The sequence below is a fragment of the Gekko japonicus genome, unplaced genomic scaffold, assembly GCF_001447785.1.
Source record: "Gekko japonicus isolate JY-2015 unplaced genomic scaffold, Gekko_japonicus_V1.1 scaffold292, whole genome shotgun sequence".
Classification (NCBI taxonomy): Eukaryota; Metazoa; Chordata; class Lepidosauria; order Squamata; family Gekkonidae; genus Gekko; species Gekko japonicus.
The window spans coordinates 708075-729334 of NW_015173131.1; the positions used below are offsets into that span (position 1 = coordinate 708075).

The window sequence follows — 21260 nt, forward strand, 5'->3', positions numbered from 1 at the left end:
TGAGCTCCTGGGAGTGGTATTTTCAGGGATCAGCAGGGGCCGCAGGCATAGACAGTAATGTGGCAAAACTCCTTTTGAGTTAGTTCTTCTGTATGTGGATGCTTGGACACAGGTGGCTGTCCCATTCTGATAATCACTGATAATACAAAATCTTCTTTCCTGCTGGCCTCACAGGAGATCTGGATTAACACAACTAGGGTTTGTTGAAACTCGGGGATGCCTCTGTGCTAGTGGGTAGGACTGGATGGCTCGTCTTTCAGGCTTCTCGCTTGAAGAAATAAGCTTCTGACACTATTTAAAGCACTTTGGATCTCCTCGCATACACTCCCCTTGGTCACACTTCCCACTCAGTGTGTGCCGGTTTTCCTTCTGTCAGCCCTCCTTTTGCTACCCACTCCTGTCACTGTTCCTTCTGCACTGGCCGCGTGTGAACATCCCCTTCCCAGACTGCCTCACTCTGTTCATTCAGTGTCTGGCATTCCATCCTGCCTTTCCTCTGTGGACCTCGGCACTCACGACTCGCAATGTTCCCTCTAAGCTGTGGAGCCTTGTGAGCAAAAGTTCTACTTTGTGAGCTACTGGCATGAAAGTTGTGAGCAGGTGATTTGGCTGCTGCATAAATTAGTTTGCTCTGGACCCATCCTTCCTGAGCCAAGACAAAAATGTGAGCCGGAGGCTAAAAAACTGTGAGCTAGCTTACACTAACTCAGCTTAGAGGGAACACTGCCCACGAGTGATTTTTATCGTTTTGCATTTTAACCTCAGAACCACCCTGTGAAGTAGGTTGGGCTGAAAGCATGATGGACTCAGGGAGGCTGGATGGCGGCATGTGGAATTTAAACCCAGGTCTGATGTTGTCTTTCTTGAACCACCTCAGCCTTGCCTTACCTGTGGTTTCACAACCACTTTATTCTCCTCTCTGCTGTATCCTAACCCTATGTTTGTCCATTTCTGAGTTTCCTGTCCAGTCTTGTCGATCTGCTGTGAATTTTGAGCTCTCTGGGCTCTTTATCATCTATGAATTTCTATCCTGCCTCTGTGAGGGGGAACCATTCAAGGCAATCAAAATTAAAAATCCCTGGTAGGGGGGAAAAAAGTCTTCACACTAGTTGAGAATGCTCAGAAATATCATTTGGAATGAGAGGCTTTCTAATGTGATGAAGCATCGTGGTATACGGACTTATAAAAATGTGTTTTCCTCCTCTAATTTCTCCATAAACTGCATATGCCGAGGGACTCCAGTTGGAACAAACCACGGCTAAAAGCTGAGCCTTTGCATATTCTTCTGAGGTATTTTTCCATGCTGTGTTCATATGTTCCGTACAGAGTTTAGTGCTATTAGCTAATAGAGAAATGTTAGCCGGAGTAACTGTAGCCTCTTCCAACTCTACTTTTGTTTCATCCCTACCAGTCGACCAGTCTTTTCAGTTCTACCCTATCCATCCTTAGCTGTGTCGTTCCTTAAAGTGGAACCATTTTGTGCAAAAACTTTCCTTCTGTATATTTTCAGCTCACAGGTGGGATCGGATTCATTCACCATAACTGCACCCCAGAATTCCAGGCCAATGAAGTACGAAAAGTTAAGGTAAAGGTCAACATTCTGAGAAATGTTTAAGCAAGTATTGTTGGGGAGAAGGGTCAAGGTGGCAAAGTCATATGTGTAAAGAAATGCCTGGAATCCAGCCGTGCACAAGTGGAAACATAAATGGTGTTAGCACAGTTCCGCTTGCACAAGATCTTGCACAACACCTAATACGTTCCTCCCTGTATGTTATAGTGCTCAGAAATTGGATGCACAAGATCTTGCAGAAATGCAAGGAAGGATACAATAAGATTGACTTACCATGGTCGTTTTCTTGTGCTTTTGCAAGAGCTGTAGCACAAGTTGAAATTTTGTACCACATCCAACGCAGCATATGGCTGGTGTAGACATAACAGTTGTCTGTTCCTTCACCATGAGTAAAATATTAGAAGCAGGCTCTGAGATTGCATCCTGCTTCCTCCAAGACCCTCCCATTCAGGAGTCTTCTCCCATGCCCACTAGCCCTATTTATGATTAATAGCTACAGCGGCACCACTCCTAAGTTAACCGTGGTTAATGCTAACCAGGGTTTGAAGCCTGTGGTTTTTCTTCTTAGAATCCCTAAAGCCATTTTTCTTAGGGTGTGCTGAGTGTGGTTAGCATCAACCCTGGCTAATATTCATAGCTTCAGTACATTCAGGCAGGGTGCTTCGGCCTCTACTAGCTAACAAGCTGTGCACATCTGGTTTCCTGTCCACTTTTTCCTGGCCACATTGCTGCACTCCTGTCTCTGCACTGAACTTCAGAGTCTAGGAAGCTGCTTTGTAGCTAAGTTCTTAACCATGTTTGAAAGCCCCAGTCCTAGACTGCTGCAGTCCTGGAGGCCCATTGCTTGGGGGAAGGGCTACTTGACCATCTCCTCACTCCTACCCCCCCCCCCCCTTATTCTGGTGTTCCAAATGATATTTTTTCCCTTTTTCCCCCTCCCGAATGTGCTTTGCTTCAGAAATACGAACAAGGATTCATCACAGACCCTGTAGTTCTGAGCCCCAAAGACAGAGTCCGAGACGTCTTCGAAGCGAAAGCCAGACATGGGTTCTGCGGTATCCCCATCACAGACAATGGGAAGATGGGCAGCCGGCTGGTGGGGATTATCTCATCCCGAGACATTGACTTCCTGAAGGAGGAAGAGCACGACTTGCCTCTCAGTGAGGTCAGTGGAAGTCCCGACTTTAGGGATGGGTGAGGTGGGAAAAATCCAGAGTTTGTGCTGGGAAAGTTGGGAAAAGGGTCTCTGCGGTATGGGGTTTTGTGTGTGTGTGTGTGTGTTGTCTGAAGGAATGAGCACACAACATCTTGTAGTGCTGGGAGCATAGCACTTGGCTTTCTCCTCTTAGTGCAGTAGGAATAGATTGGTTACCAGAGGCCGCCTGAGTTTTGCTTCAGTGTTGCCTCTGTATCTGGGCATCAGGTTTCACCACTGCAGCATTCTGCAGAGTGCCTTAGTGCCAGCACTGCTCTCCTAGGCTATCTTTAGACTGGGCTGACAAAACCAGGCATTAGGTGCCCTTCCCAAGTGCGGTCTTCAATCATCTCTAATTCCACCCCACAGGGGTGTGTGTGTGTGTCCTTATGCATTCCCGACTTGTTAACTTAATGCATAAAATCAGGAGGCAGCTGAACAGCTTGTCTTGGAGTCTCTAGGGATGGAATGCTCCTCTGTACAAACCAAGCTTCTGCATTTATAGAACAAAACACATGAAACTGCCTTATACTGAGACGAACCATTGATCTGTCAGGTCAATATTCGTTCTGACAAGCAGCAGCTCTCCATGGTCTCAGGTGGAAGGTTTTCCCCATCACTTGGTACTTGATCCTTTCAAGTAATGGCAGGGGATTGAACCTGGCACCTTCTGCATGCCAAGCAGGTGCTCTGCCAGTGAGCCGTGGCTTGTTCCCAGTTGTCTGGGAGATCCATTCTGGCCTAGCTTTCTCCCTGATGTGCTAGTTTTGAGTGTGCAGGGATGTTTCTTAGTGAAGGGGTACTTCACCATGGGAGTTCCCCACCTGACAACTGAAGCAGTACAGTAGACTGTTGGTATTCAAGTTGCACTGATTGTGATACCGATCCTTACAAAATCTCCCTATGGGATTTTGGATTCCGGTAGCTCTTCTGATTAAGATACCCTCAGCCCTTCCCTTACGGTAAATACAGTACATACAATACAGTGGTGCTGGCTAAGAGAGTCCTCTTGCAGCTCTTTTTGCCATCAGACACCCCTGTTAAGCATTCCTCTACCTCAGGAGACCCCAACGTGGTGCCTGTGGGTACTGTGGTGCCAGTGGGCGGGGCCAGGTGGGGCTTTTGTCCAATAAGGCTTCAGACTGGCCATTGGAAATTTGATTGACCGTCAGATTCTTAAAAAACATTGCCACCAAGCACAACAGTCCTTACTGTGTGACTGAAGGTAAGCTGCGGCAGCCATTTTGTGGCTGGCTCCGCCTCTTGCAGCAGCCATTTTGTGGTAGCCATTTCGTGGCTATGCCCACTACACTATGGCATAATTCCAAAGGTGCTTGCAGGCTCAAAAAGTTTGGGAACCCTTGCTCTATCTCTTGGACATTGCTGCTTTATTTGGCCAAGTAGAAACAATTTCCATACTTCTTAAATTTTCCATTCTTTCTAGATCATGACCAAGCGAGAAGACCTCGTTGTAGCGCCCGCAGGAGTTACGTTAAAGGAAGCCAATGAAATTCTACAGAGGAGTAAAAAAGGTATTTGTTTAGTGGCATTTCTTGCCTTCCTCTTCCCTTCAATGGGGACCCGAAAGTGGCTTATAAAAAATAATCAGTGCAATTTAAACAATGTGAAAAAATATATACACATAGAAAAGAAACCCCAAAAGGTATGTAAGGCTGATCTGAGATCCACTGGGGCAGCTCACTGAGGCAACAGGCTGTAAGCCAAGAGCCCTTTGGCTCTTGCTTTTGGCTACGCCCGGGCTTTTTAAGTACCTGTGAGAAGAAGGAAACAAAAGCTCAGATAAGATCTTAAACAGATGGCAGCCCATATTCCACTAGTTCCTCTCCTGTGTGTAGGTGGGAATAGCTGTGTGGTATTCTGACTTGGCATACTGTGTCTCTTTCTGTGGCTTAGTGCAACACATTGGCATAGAGTTCCTCTCTTGGTGTGCCGGTTGCAATGACATGTTTCTCCCTGTCCTTAGGGCATGGATTATAATAACTTGAGTATAAAGGGCTGCAGTGTCAGCAAGTTCCAGTTTTGTTGGTTTGAAGCTTTTTTTTTTTTTTTAAATCATGGAAATGGTTATGAGTACAAATTATTGTTCCTCTAGGGCAGAAGAAATCTGAACGTCGTCGTAGTCCTGTGTTCTGAACTTTAAACTTAGGCTCTTGGCGCCGATCCTTACATAGCCACAGACCTGCATTTGGTCAAGTCACTATGAGTTTCAGTCTCATTCCCCTATCTGTAAAGTGGGGGTGAAAAAAAAAATCATTGTGCCTTGACTATAATAACTCTCAGCATGCCTCTTTTGATTTCTAGGCAAGTTGCCCATCGTTAATGAACAGGACGAGTTGGTGGCCATAATTGCTCGCACAGATCTGAAGAAAAATCGGGACTATCCCCTGGCATCCAAAGACACCAAGAAACAGCTGCTCTGTGGGGCTGCCATTGGGACCCACGAAGATGATAAATACCGTCTCGACCTCCTTGTGCAAGCTGGTGTGGATGTTGTTGTGTTGGTGAGTATCGGGGATGGGCGTGCAGTAGAGTGCTTTGGGCAGAACAACCTAGCTAGTTGAACCTGGACTCTGCATCTTTTAAATTTCATCGCTCCTTCGGCAGCTATAGAAATGGACTGTTTTGAACTTCCTTGCTGTTCTGTAGAATTGTTGAATGCTATTGATTTTTCTTGGAAAGTCCGCTTTGCTTCTCTGCAGCTTTTATGATAGGAAGGTACTTGGATTGGTTGGTAGTGCAAAAATGTTTTAAATATTGCAAAGCTTCAAGCTTTACCTCAAGCGGTACAACAAAAGGGATAGCAGCATTAAACCAGATGAAGTAATCAGTTCATTGTGAGAACAGCATGCTCAGGGTGGAAGTACTAATTGCGGGCAAGGGATAAAAGCACAGGGAGGGGGAGAGAGAGAGGGATGGGTGGATGCTGTAGGACTCTTGTATAGTCCACTGAAAAATCCATTGAAGACCAGCCTTCTAGACCTCTTTGTTAGGCTGATCTTAATTAATATGCCCGTAGCTATTCAGGTCAGATAAATGATTAAGCTGTTGGAGGTAGGAGTTTTACGCATTGCATGTTTACTCTGTTGTTTCATGTACACCTTCTCCTACATCACCATGCTTCAGTCTGTCCCTTTTCCAAATATCCCTTTTCCCTCCCCAAACAATACATGGTTTTTGTACATATTGTTCATAAAGCAATACTAAGAGGCATGGTAGTTTACAACAATTGCTTCACTTTTTTGCAGTAAACTAGTGAGGAAAGCCATCCCATTTCATTGATGGCAGATTGAGGCTGGGAGTGAATAAGCGGTTGTCTACTGATAAGCTAGGATTTTGCAACTATTTTAGCATAATTTAGGAACTGTGTACGTTTTGCATAATTCTGATTTGCAAAGTTCTGTGTTTATTTAGAGCAGAGATCTAGACACCCTTCCTACAGATACGGATACGGGTAGCTTGAGCTTTTGATTTCTGTTCACAGGCTCTCAAATAGAACTTGCAGTATTCTATAATCGCACAATGATGTCCATTGAAGGCTTGATGGCATGTATCCTTTCACTTCCTTGAGCAAAATTTGAATCCTTCCTCTGGCCTAAGGAGTCTTCCTCCATTTTAAGTGGCTTTTCCTTCCCCAGAAGGGCTGCTTAAGGTGAAGAAAGGGACCTTCGCTCCTCCAGCCTAAGATGGGATACATGCCAATACATGCAAGTGCCTTTCCAGTAATAAGGTGAAAATGGAGATGTATGTTCACTAATAAGGGTTGCTGTGCATTGTACTGGCTCATAGTACAAGGGGTATTAATCTCCATTCTTGCTCCCAAGTTAAACTCCTAAAGGAAATTGTGCGTCTTTCTGAAGTTTATGCCGTTGACTCTAATTATTGTACCGTGCTGTCTCACCTTCTGTTTGAGACCGAGCAGGCATGACTGGTTTTATTGTGGGTACTGATTTGGCTTGCGATTCATTTTAAAGACTGTGACACAAGAAGTATGGAATACCAATTAATTCTTGGGTTTTTTGTTTAAAAAAATCTGTGCTTTTGAGCTCTCAAGGTATAGGGGCGCAGATTTAAATAAAAATGGGAACACATGAGTCTGCCACCATTTCGACAGAAGTGGTTAGGACACAATATGGCTACAGAATGACAGACCTTGTCCAGAGAAATTGCTGGAGGCTCGGTTCTCTTTCTGGAGTCTCCACATTTCAGCAAAGAGGTATACCCTGTTGCTGTTGTGGACATGACAGTAGCTCTTTCTCGTTTGCCAGTTCTGCTAGACCATGGTCCTGATTGGAAGAGGGATATTTCTTCCTTCTCATTCATTCCTCCTCATTCATTTGTGGGCGAATGGCACCCTGACTTAGAGCCTCATCACCTGAAAAACATTGTTGTGTGAAACTGCATCTGAATCAGAGCAGGCTAGCAAACTGAGGTAGAAAAAAGGCAGCTGTTGAAAGTAGATTTCAGGGTATTTCTCTATTCATTCCGGCTTCATGTACCTCTTTTAATAAGGCAAACCAAGTATAGCTCCCCAACAAAATGGGAGATTAATTTAGAGAGCACGTTTTATATAATTTTGTTCAAATTAATTGTTACTAGTTGGTACTGACAGATAAAAGTTCATGAGCAAAGTTTGAGTTCGGTGGCACCTTTAAGACCAACAATGTTTTATTCAAAGTATGAGCTTTTGTGTGCACTTCCTTAGATAAGTTCATGAAGTGTTTGTTGAAGTTGGATGTGCTGTCTCTTGAATAAAGACGTTTAACTAATGGGTCTTTTGCCCTGGTGGAAGTAAAGGGGGAAAAATCCCTAGTAGCATGGTTTTGGACTCTTTCTATCTTCTTCCAGGATTCTTCCCAAGGGAACTCCATTTTCCAGATCAACATGATCAAATACATCAAAGAGAAATACCCCAACCTGCAGGTCATTGGAGGCAACGGTAAAGATTGTTTATTGCTAATCTAACTATTAAATGGGATTCTGTTCCTTGGTTTGTAGAGAAATTTGATACATTTTTAGTGGGGTGTTTCATTGCCTCATAAGATTGACATTTGTTGCTAGTGAAGCCACATCAACAATTTACTGTGGGACTCATCTATAGCCTACGAGAAGCTTAGGTTGATGGCAGGACCTCAGAAGTTCTGTTGTCACTGTTGTGATAGTCTGTCCTAAATATCTTCTGTAAAGCACGGTATTCCATTGAGCATTGAAAGGGTTGTCGTAGGGTATAAGGTCTAAAGGAGGAAACCATTTGGGGTTATCAGTTCTGGGGAAGCAGTTACCATCTGAAGAATATAAACCCTGATCATTAAGGTGGGTTTTTTCCTTTTAAATGTACAATACCCATTAACAGTTATTATTTATTTTTGAAAAGCATAGTTTATTCACAGAATCCCAGGGCCTGAAGAGATTCTAAAATAACCATTGGCTCACACACATACCCCTGAGCCAGACTAGTGTGGCACAGATGGAAAATGGAAGCCCATGTGGCATTTTTACCACAGATGTGTTTTTGTGACAAAGGATGTCACCCAGGCCAAAAATGTGACATACATCATAATATTGTATTATGGGCCGTACGGGTAGGGCGGGATATAAATCCCAAAATAAATAAAATAAAATAAATAAAATAAAAATATTGATCATTGCAATATCTGTTCGATTGATGGAGTGTTCCCCCCCCCCAAAAAAAAATAAGTCTGAAAGTGACTTAGCCACGGTCGCTCAACAAGAGGCTATCAGAACTGAAATGGGAACCCAAGTTTCCAACTGGAACTGCGACCTCTTGCTCTGCTGTCTGACAGCAGAACTTATTCACAGTTGTTCCCATCCTTCAGAAGGGAAAAAACCTACAGTCACAAGCTTAGAGTGCTGGGATGGTGCCAGACTGAATGAAGGCCAGCCTCCTGCCCCCTGTTAAAATATGTCTCCCTCCCCCTTCTTTCCCCTAGTGGTGACAGCAGCTCAGGCGAAGAACTTGATTGACGCCGGGGTGGATGCCTTGAGAGTTGGCATGGGCAGCGGGTCCATCTGCATCACACAGGAAGGTAAAGGAAAACATTTGCATGCCAACCACAGCCCATTTTGCTAACCCTGACCTTTTCCTTGAGGAGGGTTCTGGTCCTGGATGTGTAGTGAGAAGGTGGGGCTAGATCCCAGTCTGCTGAGTCGCTGGGATGGGCATTTACATATTTTTGGTCATGCTGATTATATAATGGGTGAAGAGCTGCGCCCTTGAGTGACCAGGGCAGCAGTGGCATTAGGTTCCAAGCAGGTGCTGGCTTGGCTACATACTGAGTCAACATTGGAACAGGGAGGAGAGAGAGAGACGTTGGGTTGCTGGCCCAGGGTCGCTTGTACTTGGAGAGGAGGGTCATCCGGTGCGTTCCCTTTTGCAGTGAGTGGAGTGCAACCCGGCTGCACGATGCCAAGCTGTGTGCTGGCATTGCATCACTGTCTGGGGTGTCCTTCTGGCTCTTGCTCTCTTATCTCTAAATTGTATGTTTTTGTCTTGTTTAGCTGCTCCAAAGATCCCTCCAGACCTAAAGTCCCACAGCCCCAAATGCCCTTCCACAGTTACTGGCACCTATAGTAAGTCATTGCTCCCCCTCGTTCCCCTCCCCTTAATTCTGTCTTGGAGCAAGGCTCTGATTGGCTGCCCATTGCCACTCCCCCCCTCCCCCCCCCGCGCTTGTTTGGAGAGTAATCTAGTTGCTTAGATGCACTTGGGGTTTTGTGGCTTTGGATACTGGTTGTCAAAAACTTGAGAAGCTTCCTGATTCTGTGCCTTTCCTAATGCAGGGTTCTAATTTTGTCCTTTTTGGTACCAGTTGAAGCTTTTTTTCTTCCTTCCTTAAATCTGGAACCTGAATTTAAAATAAAAAAAAAAAAGCTTACTTTGCCCGTTTACTTTCCCTTTCTATGGGCAAGATCACCATAATTTACTTACATTTGAGACAGAAGCTGTGAATTGGAATCACTTTATGCCAGAAGGAGTTAGATTCTGATTCAATATACATAATAGGTAAAGTGCTGTCTTTGAGAGGTTCTTAATTGGGTTGTTGATGGAACATTGCAAGCTCTCGTCATCAGGTACACCTTTCTAAGGTTAAAAGGGATTTCTTGCTTGTTTTTAACGATGCACCATATAGAATAGCTTGATCCTGCCTGGCTGGCTTTCCTTATAAAGCTTCAGGGTTTCATCCTTAGATAAGCACCTTGTTGCACTCCTGAACTTGTAATTGTAGGAAACATTTCTTCTAAACCGTATTAGATTGACATAAAAAAGAACCCTCACCCTGAGTCAATTATGTTATCATCTTCTTTATAGACATCCTTTTAACTATTTGAAAACCATGGTCCTTTTTGTGTACATCAGGCGTGGCCAAACTTGCTTAACGTAAGAGCCACACAGAATAAATGTCAGACGTTTGAGAGCCACAAGACATGAACAAGTATTACATATGTGTTTTTATAGGAAAATAGGCAAATTTGCTTTTTATTAACATTAAACGAGACTGCCAAAAATAAAAACAAAAGGGGTAAAAACAGATTTAACTTTAAGTGCATCCTCCAACTCCACCCACCCATTCCCCGCCGGCCGACTTGGCAAAGGAGCTTAAAAAGACAAATGCCTTCTCCCAAGCCAGATTGGGGGGGGGGGGGGGGAAAAAAAAAGGGCTTTGAGAATGCATTTAAAGTTAAAGTTGCTCTCTTTCTCCGCTCCCTCCCCCTCAAGCCTACCCAGGGAGGGGAAGACTGGCTGCGGAAGGGAAGACCGATTGGGGAGGCATGCCTCCCCTTCACTTCCCCAGCCTCCCTGCCGAGAGCCGCACAATATGTGTGAAAGAGCCACAGTTTGGCCACCCCTGGTGTACATCATCCCTGGTCCCTGTTTTCCCTGTTAGGGGCATAATACGCTGCTGAAATCCCCACACCACACAAGGGAAGGGAGCTTCAGCCCGTTCTGCTCTTATTGCACACGGAAGATAGAGTTGACGAAGCGCCTCTTTGAACACGTTTTTTTTAACCTTTTCTCATGATAGCCGCTACCCTTCCATTGAAGCCCATTCAGGAACATGGAGCGCAAGCTGCTAGCCTAGGGAAAGCCTTTCTCTCAATTTCTGCGTGATTGGCTGCCTTAGCTTACGAGCAAAGTTTGTTTTTTAAGGTAGAACTACTTTTTCTAGAGAGCAGTCTGGTTGAAAAGCATATTCTTCCTTGCAATTTCCAAAAGGTGCCACTTAATCTTTGTATCCTTAAGTTCTCCCACTATGTCCGGTATCAATGCTGGTGAACCCATTAGGGGAGGGTTTAAACGGTAGGCATTATTTACCACAGGCCCCGGAAGCTTCCCTCTAGCGACTCGTTTAAAGTGGCAGTCAGGTCCGTGTTTAAATCAAAGTTCAGGGAAATTCCATGAGATTTTACTTTAGTTTCCTGTGATTTAATTTCTAACAGCATTAGCTTACTTTTCTCCCATTCTTCAAAAGTTTTCAATTCAGCTATTTCTTTAGAGTTCTTTTGCATATCGGTGACCGCTGTCTCCGCCTTCGCCTGTGCATCCAATAAATTTTTGTTAGCTTCATCCAATTTATTCATAATAGGAGTGATGCTGTTTCTTATCTCTTCTTTTACGTCTTGTCTCTTCTTTTACGTCTGTAAGCATCTCCTGTAAATGCTTTTTAGTTAAGGAGTCTTCTCTTTTCCTTTTACTTGCCCGGGCTTCTTCTTCCTCCATTTCCAATGGGGGGGTGGAGTCTCCGTCGGAAGAGTCTTGGTTTTCTTGTGGTGCTCTAGACATCATTTTGGAGGAGTTCTTGCCTCCTTTTGGTCCCTTGGTTTTCCCCATAGTTTTGAATCGTAGTCCGTTTTTTAAATTTTAATTCTTTTGTAGGAGCTCAATGCGGAGGCAGGGTCAGATGCGACTGCACAGTTCTGCGGTCGCTCCGCTCCCCCCCCCCCCCCGGGGGGCGTGGGGGCGGGCATCTTCCTTAAAGGGGGGGAAATCTGCTTCCACCATTTGGCAGCCTTGATGTTGCCTCCGCAAAAGCGAGACCATCTCTTTAGCGCTCACCTGGTTTTTACCTTCTCACGGGAGGCCCATTTCATGGCTGGCTGAGTTCCAGTTCAATGCAGTTGATTTCAGTGAAACTGAAACTTCACTTCTCCTAGAATAAGCCAAACATGTCTACACCTTGAGCTGCTTATGTTGAGCCATAGAAATGGGAAGGAGAGCAGAACCGCAGCTGAGCTGGTACGAAAATGGTATATTGGGTTCCTGTTTCCTGATGAAGTGTTGAGTTAGCTTTGGCAGTCAAGACAGCGAGTCTAAACCTGCATTCAACAGGAAGCTTGCACTCTCTGAATGACTAATCTTGCATGGTCGTGGTCTTCTTTGGTACACTGTACTAACCGCGATGGAGCAAAGGCCTTAAATTAATTGTGAATGGGGGAGAGAGTATTCCATTTCAGGGGGACAATTTGAAGAGTTTGTGCATGACCCTGGCTGTACAGCGTGCCTCACTTCGAGCCTGTATATCGAATTGCTACATGAACAGAAACCACGAGCAAACTCAGGACAAATTACTGGCACAAAACAGTCCTTGTTGACACATGACCATGTACTTGAAGGATCCTTTCTTTTGGAGTTTTCCCACATCCTATGCCTGTTTCCTGTCCCATCTCGAACTGTAAATGGGATGCCGTGGGGGTGGTTGCCTTATATTTTGGTCATCCTGTGTGTCAGGAGGTTTGCTGGCTTGACAAGGACTCCCAATCAAGTTTTCGTGTCCTCATGCCAGGCACAAACATTTCGTTACTCTCAGGGTTTCTCTAGAGAGCACTGTGGCTGGTCAGATTCTGCATGCAGACCGGGCAGTAGTCCCTAAGATTGATCAACAAGTAGTTTGCATGGATGTTATGTGTCATGGGGGTTATTGCCCTCTGAGCCATGCGAGAAGCTGCCTGGAGTCATTGGAGCAGCTCATATGCCTGCCAGATGCATTGTGGAATTAAGAGCTAGAGAATGCCCCTCCTGTGGGTTTATTGTGCTTAAGAGAGTAGCCCAAAAAAAGCCTTGCACTTTTTGATCTTAAGGGTCTAGAGTGGGGAAGGGATCTTTAAAGAATCATACGTTGGACCAGTGGGCCAAACACTGACCGCTTTTATTTCTTTTCTCTATCTTGTCTCTGTGGTGTTTAGTCTTGGCATGTGGGAGGCCTCAGGCCACGGCAGTGTACAAAGTGTCTGAATACGCCCGGAGGTTTGGCGTGCCGGTGATAGCAGATGGTGGCATCCAGAACGTCGGCCACATTGCCAAGGCCCTGGCACTTGGTGCTTCCACAGGTTCGACGCTAATGTCAAATTACTTGTTTTTTTGCTCTCGGGTGCATGTCAATCCCTACAGAGAACTTCTGGCTTTTGGGGAGGAGGTTCTGCTTTTAATGGTACTGTGCTCTTTTCATGCTAGGGCATATCCTGTCCTGCAGGGGGCAGTGACTCACTAGAGAGACTGTAGCAAGTCTTACCAAGAGCACATCTGCTGTGGGAAACCCTGGTGTTTGCATCCCTGTATGTCGATCTGCGAAACCTAATTTGTGGGCAAGGTTTTAGGAGTGTGTGTGTGTGTATGGATGAATGAATGCTTCCACACTTCACATGTTTGCTGTTGGCAACAGTTGAACAGCATTTGGTGTTCTCGTCAGCATTTATAATGCCCTCAGGTCCCCTGATCCTGGAATTCCTCACCACAAGGTGAAAGGGAAACCAACATTAGCCTTGCTCTCGATACAACTGGCTTTCTGATGTTGAAGCCGGGGGAAGTAGCTACCGTGTAGCTTTTGCACAAATGGCTACTGATGTGGGAGAGGAGAACTTCTGTTTTGCAAATATCTGCGCCTCTGTAAAGAAATTGCTACCAGAACATTTCGGGCTGTCCATCCCTAAATATATTTAAGAACCAACTAATTTCAATCACGTGATGACTTGTGTGGCCCTTTGTCTGTGATGCTGCCGTCTTCAAGGACACAGGACAAGTCTACGTGATTCAAAATCAGTGGTAAAACCTGCCACTGTGTGCCAGGGCCCCTGGTCTAGCTTTGACTGAGCTGTCAAAACCCCATTCTGTCTTCTCTTTCCTGCCCCGCCACACCTCACGTTGCTTTCTTTGCTTGGCTGTAGTGATGATGGGGTCCCTGCTGGCCGCCACCACAGAGGCTCCGGGGGAGTATTTCTTCTCTGACGGGATCCGACTGAAAAAATACCGGGGCATGGGGTCACTTGACGCCATGGACAAAAACCTTGGTAGTCAGAACAGATACTTCAGGTGAGAAGGGTTCGGCTTTGTATAAGAGCTACTGGGGAATGTAAAGCTGGTGATGTACAAGCAGGATAAGTGCATGAAGACTGAGGAAAAGGCCTGTAACCCTGATAGACCAAGCCGCTAGAGCTTTGTCACAACCAGTGTTCCCTCTAAGCTGACCTGGTGCGAGCTAGCTCACAGTTTTCTAGCCGCCGGCTCACACATTTTTGTCTGGGCTCAGGAAGGATGGCTCCGGAGCAGACTAATTTGTGCGGTAGCCAAAATGGCTCGCTCACAACTTTAATGCTGGTAGCTCAACAAGTAGAATTTTTGCTCACAAGACAGCTTAGAGGGAGCCTTGGTCACAACCTCCTTTTAAATGAATTGTGGAAGAAATTAAAAAACATCCTTGTATTTGGGAAGGTATATGAGGGGTTAGCTAGCCCCAGTGGCTAGCCTCATTTCATGAGGTCTCAGAATCTAAGCGGGTTCGGCCCTGGTGGGTACTTGGATGGGGGGAACAAAGGAAGTCCAGGGCCACGACGCAGAGGAAGGTAGCGGCACACCACCTCTGAATGTCTCTTGCCTTGAAAACCCTGTGAGTCGGCTGCAGCCTGTCGGAATTTTGTGTCACCACCATGATGGTCTAGCTTGGGAAGAAGGGAAAACTTAACTCCCCCCCCCCATTTTTAATCTTCTGGATGTGTTTGTTAACAGTTTGAGAACAAAGTGTCAGGCAGAGTGAACCCTGTAGTGCAAATTCTCACAAGACTTTGTATTCCTCTGTGATTTCTCTAGTGAGACAGATAAAATTAAAGTGGCACAGGGGGTTTCTGGTGCCGTGCAGGACAAGGGCTCCATCCACAAGTTCGTGCCATACCTGATTGCTGGCATCCAGCACTCCTGCCAAGATATTGGTGCCAAGAGCGTCACCCAAGTTAGGTGAGAGCATTGATGGGTCTGTTCTCTTCTTTTTCTCCCCTTTCCCCCCCCGAGTACCGCAGGATTGCATTGTGAGGGTGGTGCAGGGCTTAGAGCAGGGGTCCCCATTGTGGTGCCTGTGGGCGTCATGGAGCCCACCAACATCTTTTCTGTTACCTGCTAAGTGTGTTTAGAAAGTGTGCCTGCAAAGCTTCTGATGGGGCACTGGAGATGTGCTTTGGCTGTGCAGATTTTTAAGAGTTGCCTTGGCAGCAGCTGCCACCACAACACAAGAATCCTCACTGTGTGAACGGAGGTATGCTGCAGCAACTGTTTTGTGGCTGGCTCCACCTCCTGCAGCAGCCATTTTGTGGCTGTGCCCATCACACCTTATCTGAATCCCAAAGGTGTGACCGCAGGCTCAAAAAGGTTGGGGACCCCTTAGAGTCTCAGATTGGGATTGGGGTGGCACAAATTCAAATCCCTGTTGTGCCATAGGAATTCATCGGCTGACCTTTGGCTGCTGAGTCTCTCAGCCTAACTTACTGCACAGGATGGGGATAGAACTGTGGAGGAAAGAACGATGTTATAAGTTGTTTTGGGTCTCCATGGGGGGGTGGGGAACGGGGAACGTCTAAATAAATATTAGGAATTCTGTGTGCATTGGCCATGATAGCTTGATGGCACTTGTAAATATACTGGGTGAGACCTTGCTTCCAGTACTGGTCCAAAGGAGTTGGTTGGGCTACTCCAAATTGACAAGTTATCACCACAGTACCCTGGAGGAAGACTAAATACCTTAGGTCCTCCTGGGAGCTATATTCGGGCCACCAAGACTTTTACGCAGAAACACTTCCACCTTTCCTGCTATCTGCCACAGAGTTGGTCTGTGTGTGGCAAACTGACAGCGTGTTCCTGATGGGTCTGATACAGACTTCCATCTATACCAGTTGGAGAATCCTAGCAACCCTATGGTGTTGGGGGGGGGGGCAACAGTGGGAGGGCTTCTAGTGTCCTGGCCCCACTGCTGGACCTCCTGATGGCACCTGGTATTTTTGGCCACTGTGTGACAGAGCGTTGGACTGGATGGGCCATTGGCCTGATCCAACATTGGCATCACTTATGTTCTTATATCTGTCTATCTGTCCATCCAAATTTGCAACTCTTCATGGTAAATAGGGAACATTATCTCAGTCCTTTCTTGTCTTTCACCACCAGGGCCATGATGTATTCAGGAGAGCTGAAATTTGAAAAGAGGACGACGTCTGCCCAGATGGAAGGAGGAGTTCACGGTCTCCACTCGTAAGTTCTGTGTGCAGCATTTGCCACTGCTGCATTGCCCCTCCCAGCAGGCAGGAACACTCGGCACATTGCTGCTGTCATTTCACTGGAATGCCGGTCTGTAGAGTGGTCTGTGACTCTCCTTCCTGCAGGTGTGTTGTGGCACAGAACCAGTGCATTGGCCAGCATGAGCAAAGGGCACACGCAGGGCGATCTCCAGGATGCAGGAAGGAGCTTTAGAGCATCTTCAGATATCGTGAGCGAGGGCAGCCAGGCCAGTTGCCGCCACTATTAGTCCTCAGTACTACTTTCTGAAGCGGAGACGAATTGCACCAGTTTCCTCTGCACACAAGTGGCAGGAAAGGGCTAAGAGCCTGTGCTTGACAGGGTACCTCTGAAGCCACTTCAAAGCCCATGTGGAATGAGCAGAGGTAGTATGTGTTGCTCTTCCGGGCTGTACCTGTATTGGGTGCGTAGTTTTTTCAGAGCATTTTGTTTGGTGCCTTTGAACTGTTCTGGGTGTTTTCCGAGGCTTGACTTGCTGCTTATCGCTCAGCACTGCTGTGTGTCAGGAGATGAGGGTCAGGATGTGATTTAAGTGGGATGAAACCACAGTCAAGCCTGCAGTCACAAAAGTCTTGGAAGTCTTTTGTCTGCAGTGATAAGAGTCTTGAAGTTGCAGGGACAGTTGGGACTTGACACACACTTGAACTCTGTGGGATTGCTTCTGAACAGGTATGCAAAGGAGTGAGGCGTGCTGCCTAATGACTGGGTAACAGCTGCTTTTGCCTTTATGTAAAGGCACTAGCTGCTTGCAAGCTTCCCTACTTTAAAATGGGCGCTGAGGCAATGGCATGGTGGGGGTGGGAATGATGAAGGCCCTCCCAGTCTGACACTGTTGATTACTCTGTAAATATGGGTTAAGCTTTTCCCACAGAACACACACAAAAAAACACTTTTACCGTTATTTTATGTGGTGGTTCTGAGGGTGAGGTACCATCCTGTTGAAGACGACTGCTTTTGCCATGTTTTTCTGCTCGGGGGTGTGTGTGTGTGTAAAGTTCCAGCATTTAGCCCCAAGTTACACTTCTGCCTCTCCCAGCCTCCTGAATTAACTCTCCACTGAACAGAGAGTAACTTCTCTTTCCTTTCTTTGCCTAGATACGAGAAACGCCTTTTCTGATGAAGGTCCCCCTTTGCCTTTCCACAGCCTCTTTGCCCTGAGGGGTGCCTGTGCTGCCCTCCTCATGAACTGCTCCCTTCATGGAAGTGCCATTTTGCTACAAGGGCTGGGGCTGCTAGTTGCTCCCCCCCCCCCCCCCCCCCCCCACAATTGGTTCATCAGCTATTTTGACCAAGGCTGAGGAGAATGCATCAGCCTATTCCAGAGGAAATGCTGTCACTTGAACGAGGCTCTTGAGAGGGGCCCTGTATGTGTGTTGACGTGTGTTTTTACAATAAAACAGAGGAGAAGGGAGCGTTTTCCACCTTCTTCCTGATGAAATGTGCGGGGATTTGGTCTGTCTTTGCCCACAGCAGCTTTCAAGGGCAGATGTTCATGACGCATGCTGAGAAGCGGCTTTCTGGGTGCATACAGCTGCCTACCTTTTCTTGCTTGATTTGTAAGTTTAACCCCTCATGTACTTTTAGATATTCTCCCCCAACAGTTTGTAAACAATGATCCTACATACCAACCCATTGTCACTGATAGCTCTTCTGCAGTGTATTTGTTCAAACCTCACAGCTAGAACAATGTTTAGTCAAAAATGCTTGCTCTCACATAAATGAAATGTTTCGATTTAATGACCAAAATTTGAGGATATATCTGCCAGAGACAAATGGTAATGTTAACCTTGAAAGAGTTTAGCTGAAATCCCCAATTTCTTATCCTTATCCGTCTGTGGCCCCCTTTTCTGTTCAGCTCTTTTCCTTCCAAAGGTAAAGTGTTTGCTCTTCTAGGCTGTTCTATTACATTGCTGGCATCTGTGACCTGGCACTCTTGACCTCAGCTCTTGGAAGAAAAGAAATTCACCAGTCTTTAACAAGAGACTTGATCCCCAAACTCTAAAAATTTTAGGAATTCTGAACAACAGCAAAAATAAGAGTAACTCAGAAGTCCCTTTTCTTTCTCACAAGGTGAGAGATGGTCAAACGTAAAAGAACAGCAAGCGTCCATCCCACTAACCTCTTCAAAAATAAATTTACCTCACACACAAAACAGCTGCCAGCTACTTATATATGAGTTATATATATGCACCATGTAGGGAACCTTTTCCTAGTTTAGCAAACGAGTCACCTTCCTGTTCCATCTTTGTCATGGTGACTCCCAAGCATACCCATGAAGCAAATTCAAGAGAAGGTGAGTGGGCAGAAGTGCTTGCTTGCAGACATCAGGAAAGCTGTTAAAAACACACACACACACACACACACTATATACCCAAACAGGTACAGATCTGCTGTTGGAGAAACAAGTGTTTGGAGAAGTAGGTGGAGATGGTTCCCAGTACCTTCCTGCTGGGTTTTGTTGTCTTCAGTCCCTTTCTGATCCAGCCATTAAATGAGGCTGTGAGGAGACATCTTTTTTAAAAATGCCATAAATAAAATCTACACTTGATCTTAGCCAAAAGGCCGAGAAGCATTTTAAAAAAATGTCTACATAGAATATGAATGCACTGCACAGATGTTTGGAAATGTAAGGATTCTGCTAGTATACGCCTGGAAGTCTAGACTGGTGATGGTCCGGTATTTGTTGTTATGTGAAATTTCCCTCAGCACCTCTCGACTACATTTTCAGTATGGGAAATACTAGAAATCAGTTGAACACACATGAAGCTGCCTTATACTGAGTCAGAACCTGACGAAGGTTAGTCAAATGCAAGAAAGGGGGCCAATATTAAAAACTTAATGAAGGAAATATATTTTAAAAATACATGTATTTATTAATCACAAATTTTAAAATTATATAAGGGCCCAATCACACGTTATGTATAAATAACACACGATAAAACACATAAAATACAAAGTATAAATTCAATAAGGACCAGAAGCAAGTTGTTTCAAAATAAAACCACCAGGCACAGAGTAAAAAGTACAAGTGAGGCATCTAAAAGTGCAATCACATGCCAAGTGGTTCTCAGATATAAACTTCTGGTCTAGGAATCACCTTCCTATGGTTGTAGAGCCAAATTGTCCTCAGGCAAAGAGCAGTGTTGGTCAACTAAAAATGCTGGAGCTTTATAGCTGGTTAAGGGGGAACCTTTGTATTTACATGATTGTACTATATTTATATAATAGCCAATATGTTCCTCACTGCTCCTGCCAACCTGGCAGTTCGAAAGCCAGAAATTGCAAGTAGATAAATAGGTACCACTTCGGTGGGAAGGTAACAGCGTTCCGTGCGCCTTGGTGTTTAGTCATGCCGGCCACATGACCACGGAAACGTCTTCGGACAGCGCTGGCTCTTCGGCTTGGAAACTGAGATGAGCACCGCAACCCTAGAGTCGGATTCGACTGGCTTTCGAGCAAGGGAACCTTTACCTTTTTATGTTCCTCACTATTGACCTCTGAGGAAGGCCTACGTAGGCCGAAAGGTGTCAGGTCAGATTTTATCGTGTGTTATTTATACATAATGTGTGATTGGGCCCTTATATAATTTTAAAATTTGTGATTAATAAATACATGTATTTTTGTATATATTTCCTTCATTAAGTTTTTAATATTGGCCCCCTTTCTTGCATTTGACTAACCTTTGTCAGGTTCTGGATTCTAAGTTTTAGGTTCCGTTCCCCCCCCCCTCCTTTTTTGTCCCTGTTATACTGAGTCAGACCATTGATCCAGTATTGTCTACTCAGACTGGCAGCAGCTCTCCAGGGTTCTTGAGTAGAGAGAGGTCTTTCATGTCTACTGCCAGATCCTTTAACTGGAGATGCCAGGGACTGAGCCTGGGACCTTCTGTATGCCATGCAGATGTTCTTCTGCTAGGCCACGTCCCCCTAAACTGAGCTAATGAAACTACTTATGGGCTATGGATGGTTAGGCTATGGATAATCTGTGTGAACGTTCTCTTGGCCCTCTTGGAATCTAGTTTTTCTCCTAGTTTAAAGGGGACTGCCTGGAATTAATGGCTTGTACATTTTTACAAACTTAAGGTGCATATCCTTCTGTGAGTCCTCTCTAAACATGCAGCCTCTTCTGTTTCTGGCAGGAGAAGCTTTGATCTTAAAGCAGTTAATTTAAAACATCCCTCCTCAAGGCTCAGATTACATTTCCTTTGGTGAAAGCAAGTTTAATTTCACTTGTCCTTTTTAAGTGTCACCTGTTCTTTGGTAGTCCTGAAGCGAGAATTATGCTGGTAATATAGCATGTATTAAAGGCATTTTTCAGGTTTCCTGAGTTGCAGGTGCCAGCTGCAATCTAATGAAGCACATAGGAACTTGAGGCTGGGCTGGAGAGGAACAGTTGGGAGTAAGGAGGAGCCCCTAACAAAGCAGGTGATGTGAAAGGCCTTTGCCTGAGACCCTAGAGAGCGGCTGTCAAATCAGAATAGACAATAATGATTCAGCCGAAAGCTTCTTCATGACAGCAGAAGGTAGAGTGTGGCTTCTGTTGTGTTGATGCTCTTCCCTTTTACCTGACCTGTTAGAAGTTATGTTGGACCAAAATTGCAAGTCTGGCTTTTTTTTGCCATAATGCTTATCCCTAGTTTCTTAAGGTATTTGGGCCTCACAGTTGTAGAACTGGTGTTCTAGACCCATAGAGCTTGCCTGCAAAGCGACTGGAGGACAAGAGGTATGTTGATGATTCAGTTAACCAAGCCCCGATTTTAAATTGAGCAGCTTAGTAGCCTGCTCTGTGCCACGCATTCAATGTCACACACTTAGGCGGATCCAAGTAACAGGAAGGGACAAAGCTGGCTTGCCTCTGTGTAGTGACCCCGGACTTCCTTGGTGGTCTCCCATCCAGGTATTATCCAG

General features: G+C 45.5%; 1 protein-coding gene across 2 annotated transcripts in view; it reads left to right on the top strand.

The window, feature by feature from the left end:
* Window positions 1-17795, top strand: part of IMPDH2 (IMP (inosine 5'-monophosphate) dehydrogenase 2) — a 29101-nt gene extending 11306 nt beyond the window's left edge. The window contains exons 4-15 of one of the 2 annotated variants that reach the window (XM_015422112.1): window positions 1511-1585; window positions 2529-2735; window positions 4210-4297; window positions 5088-5287; window positions 7632-7722; window positions 8735-8830; window positions 9303-9374; window positions 12987-13130; window positions 13965-14109; window positions 14884-15027; window positions 16225-16308; window positions 17449-17795. In XM_015422112.1, coding sequence (XP_015277598.1) covers window positions 1511-1585; window positions 2529-2735; window positions 4210-4297; window positions 5088-5287; window positions 7632-7722; window positions 8735-8830; window positions 9303-9374; window positions 12987-13130; window positions 13965-14109; window positions 14884-15027; window positions 16225-16308; window positions 17449-17470 — 1368 coding nt within the window. In that variant the 3' untranslated portion in view covers window positions 17471-17795. The remainder of the gene's footprint in view (window positions 1-1510; window positions 1586-2528; window positions 2736-4209; window positions 4298-5087; window positions 5288-7631; window positions 7723-8734; window positions 8831-9302; window positions 9375-12986; window positions 13131-13964; window positions 14110-14883; window positions 15028-16224; window positions 16309-17448) is intronic. The other variant, XM_015422113.1, reaches the window with a different exon arrangement.
* Window positions 17796-21260: the final 3465 nt, after the last annotated feature.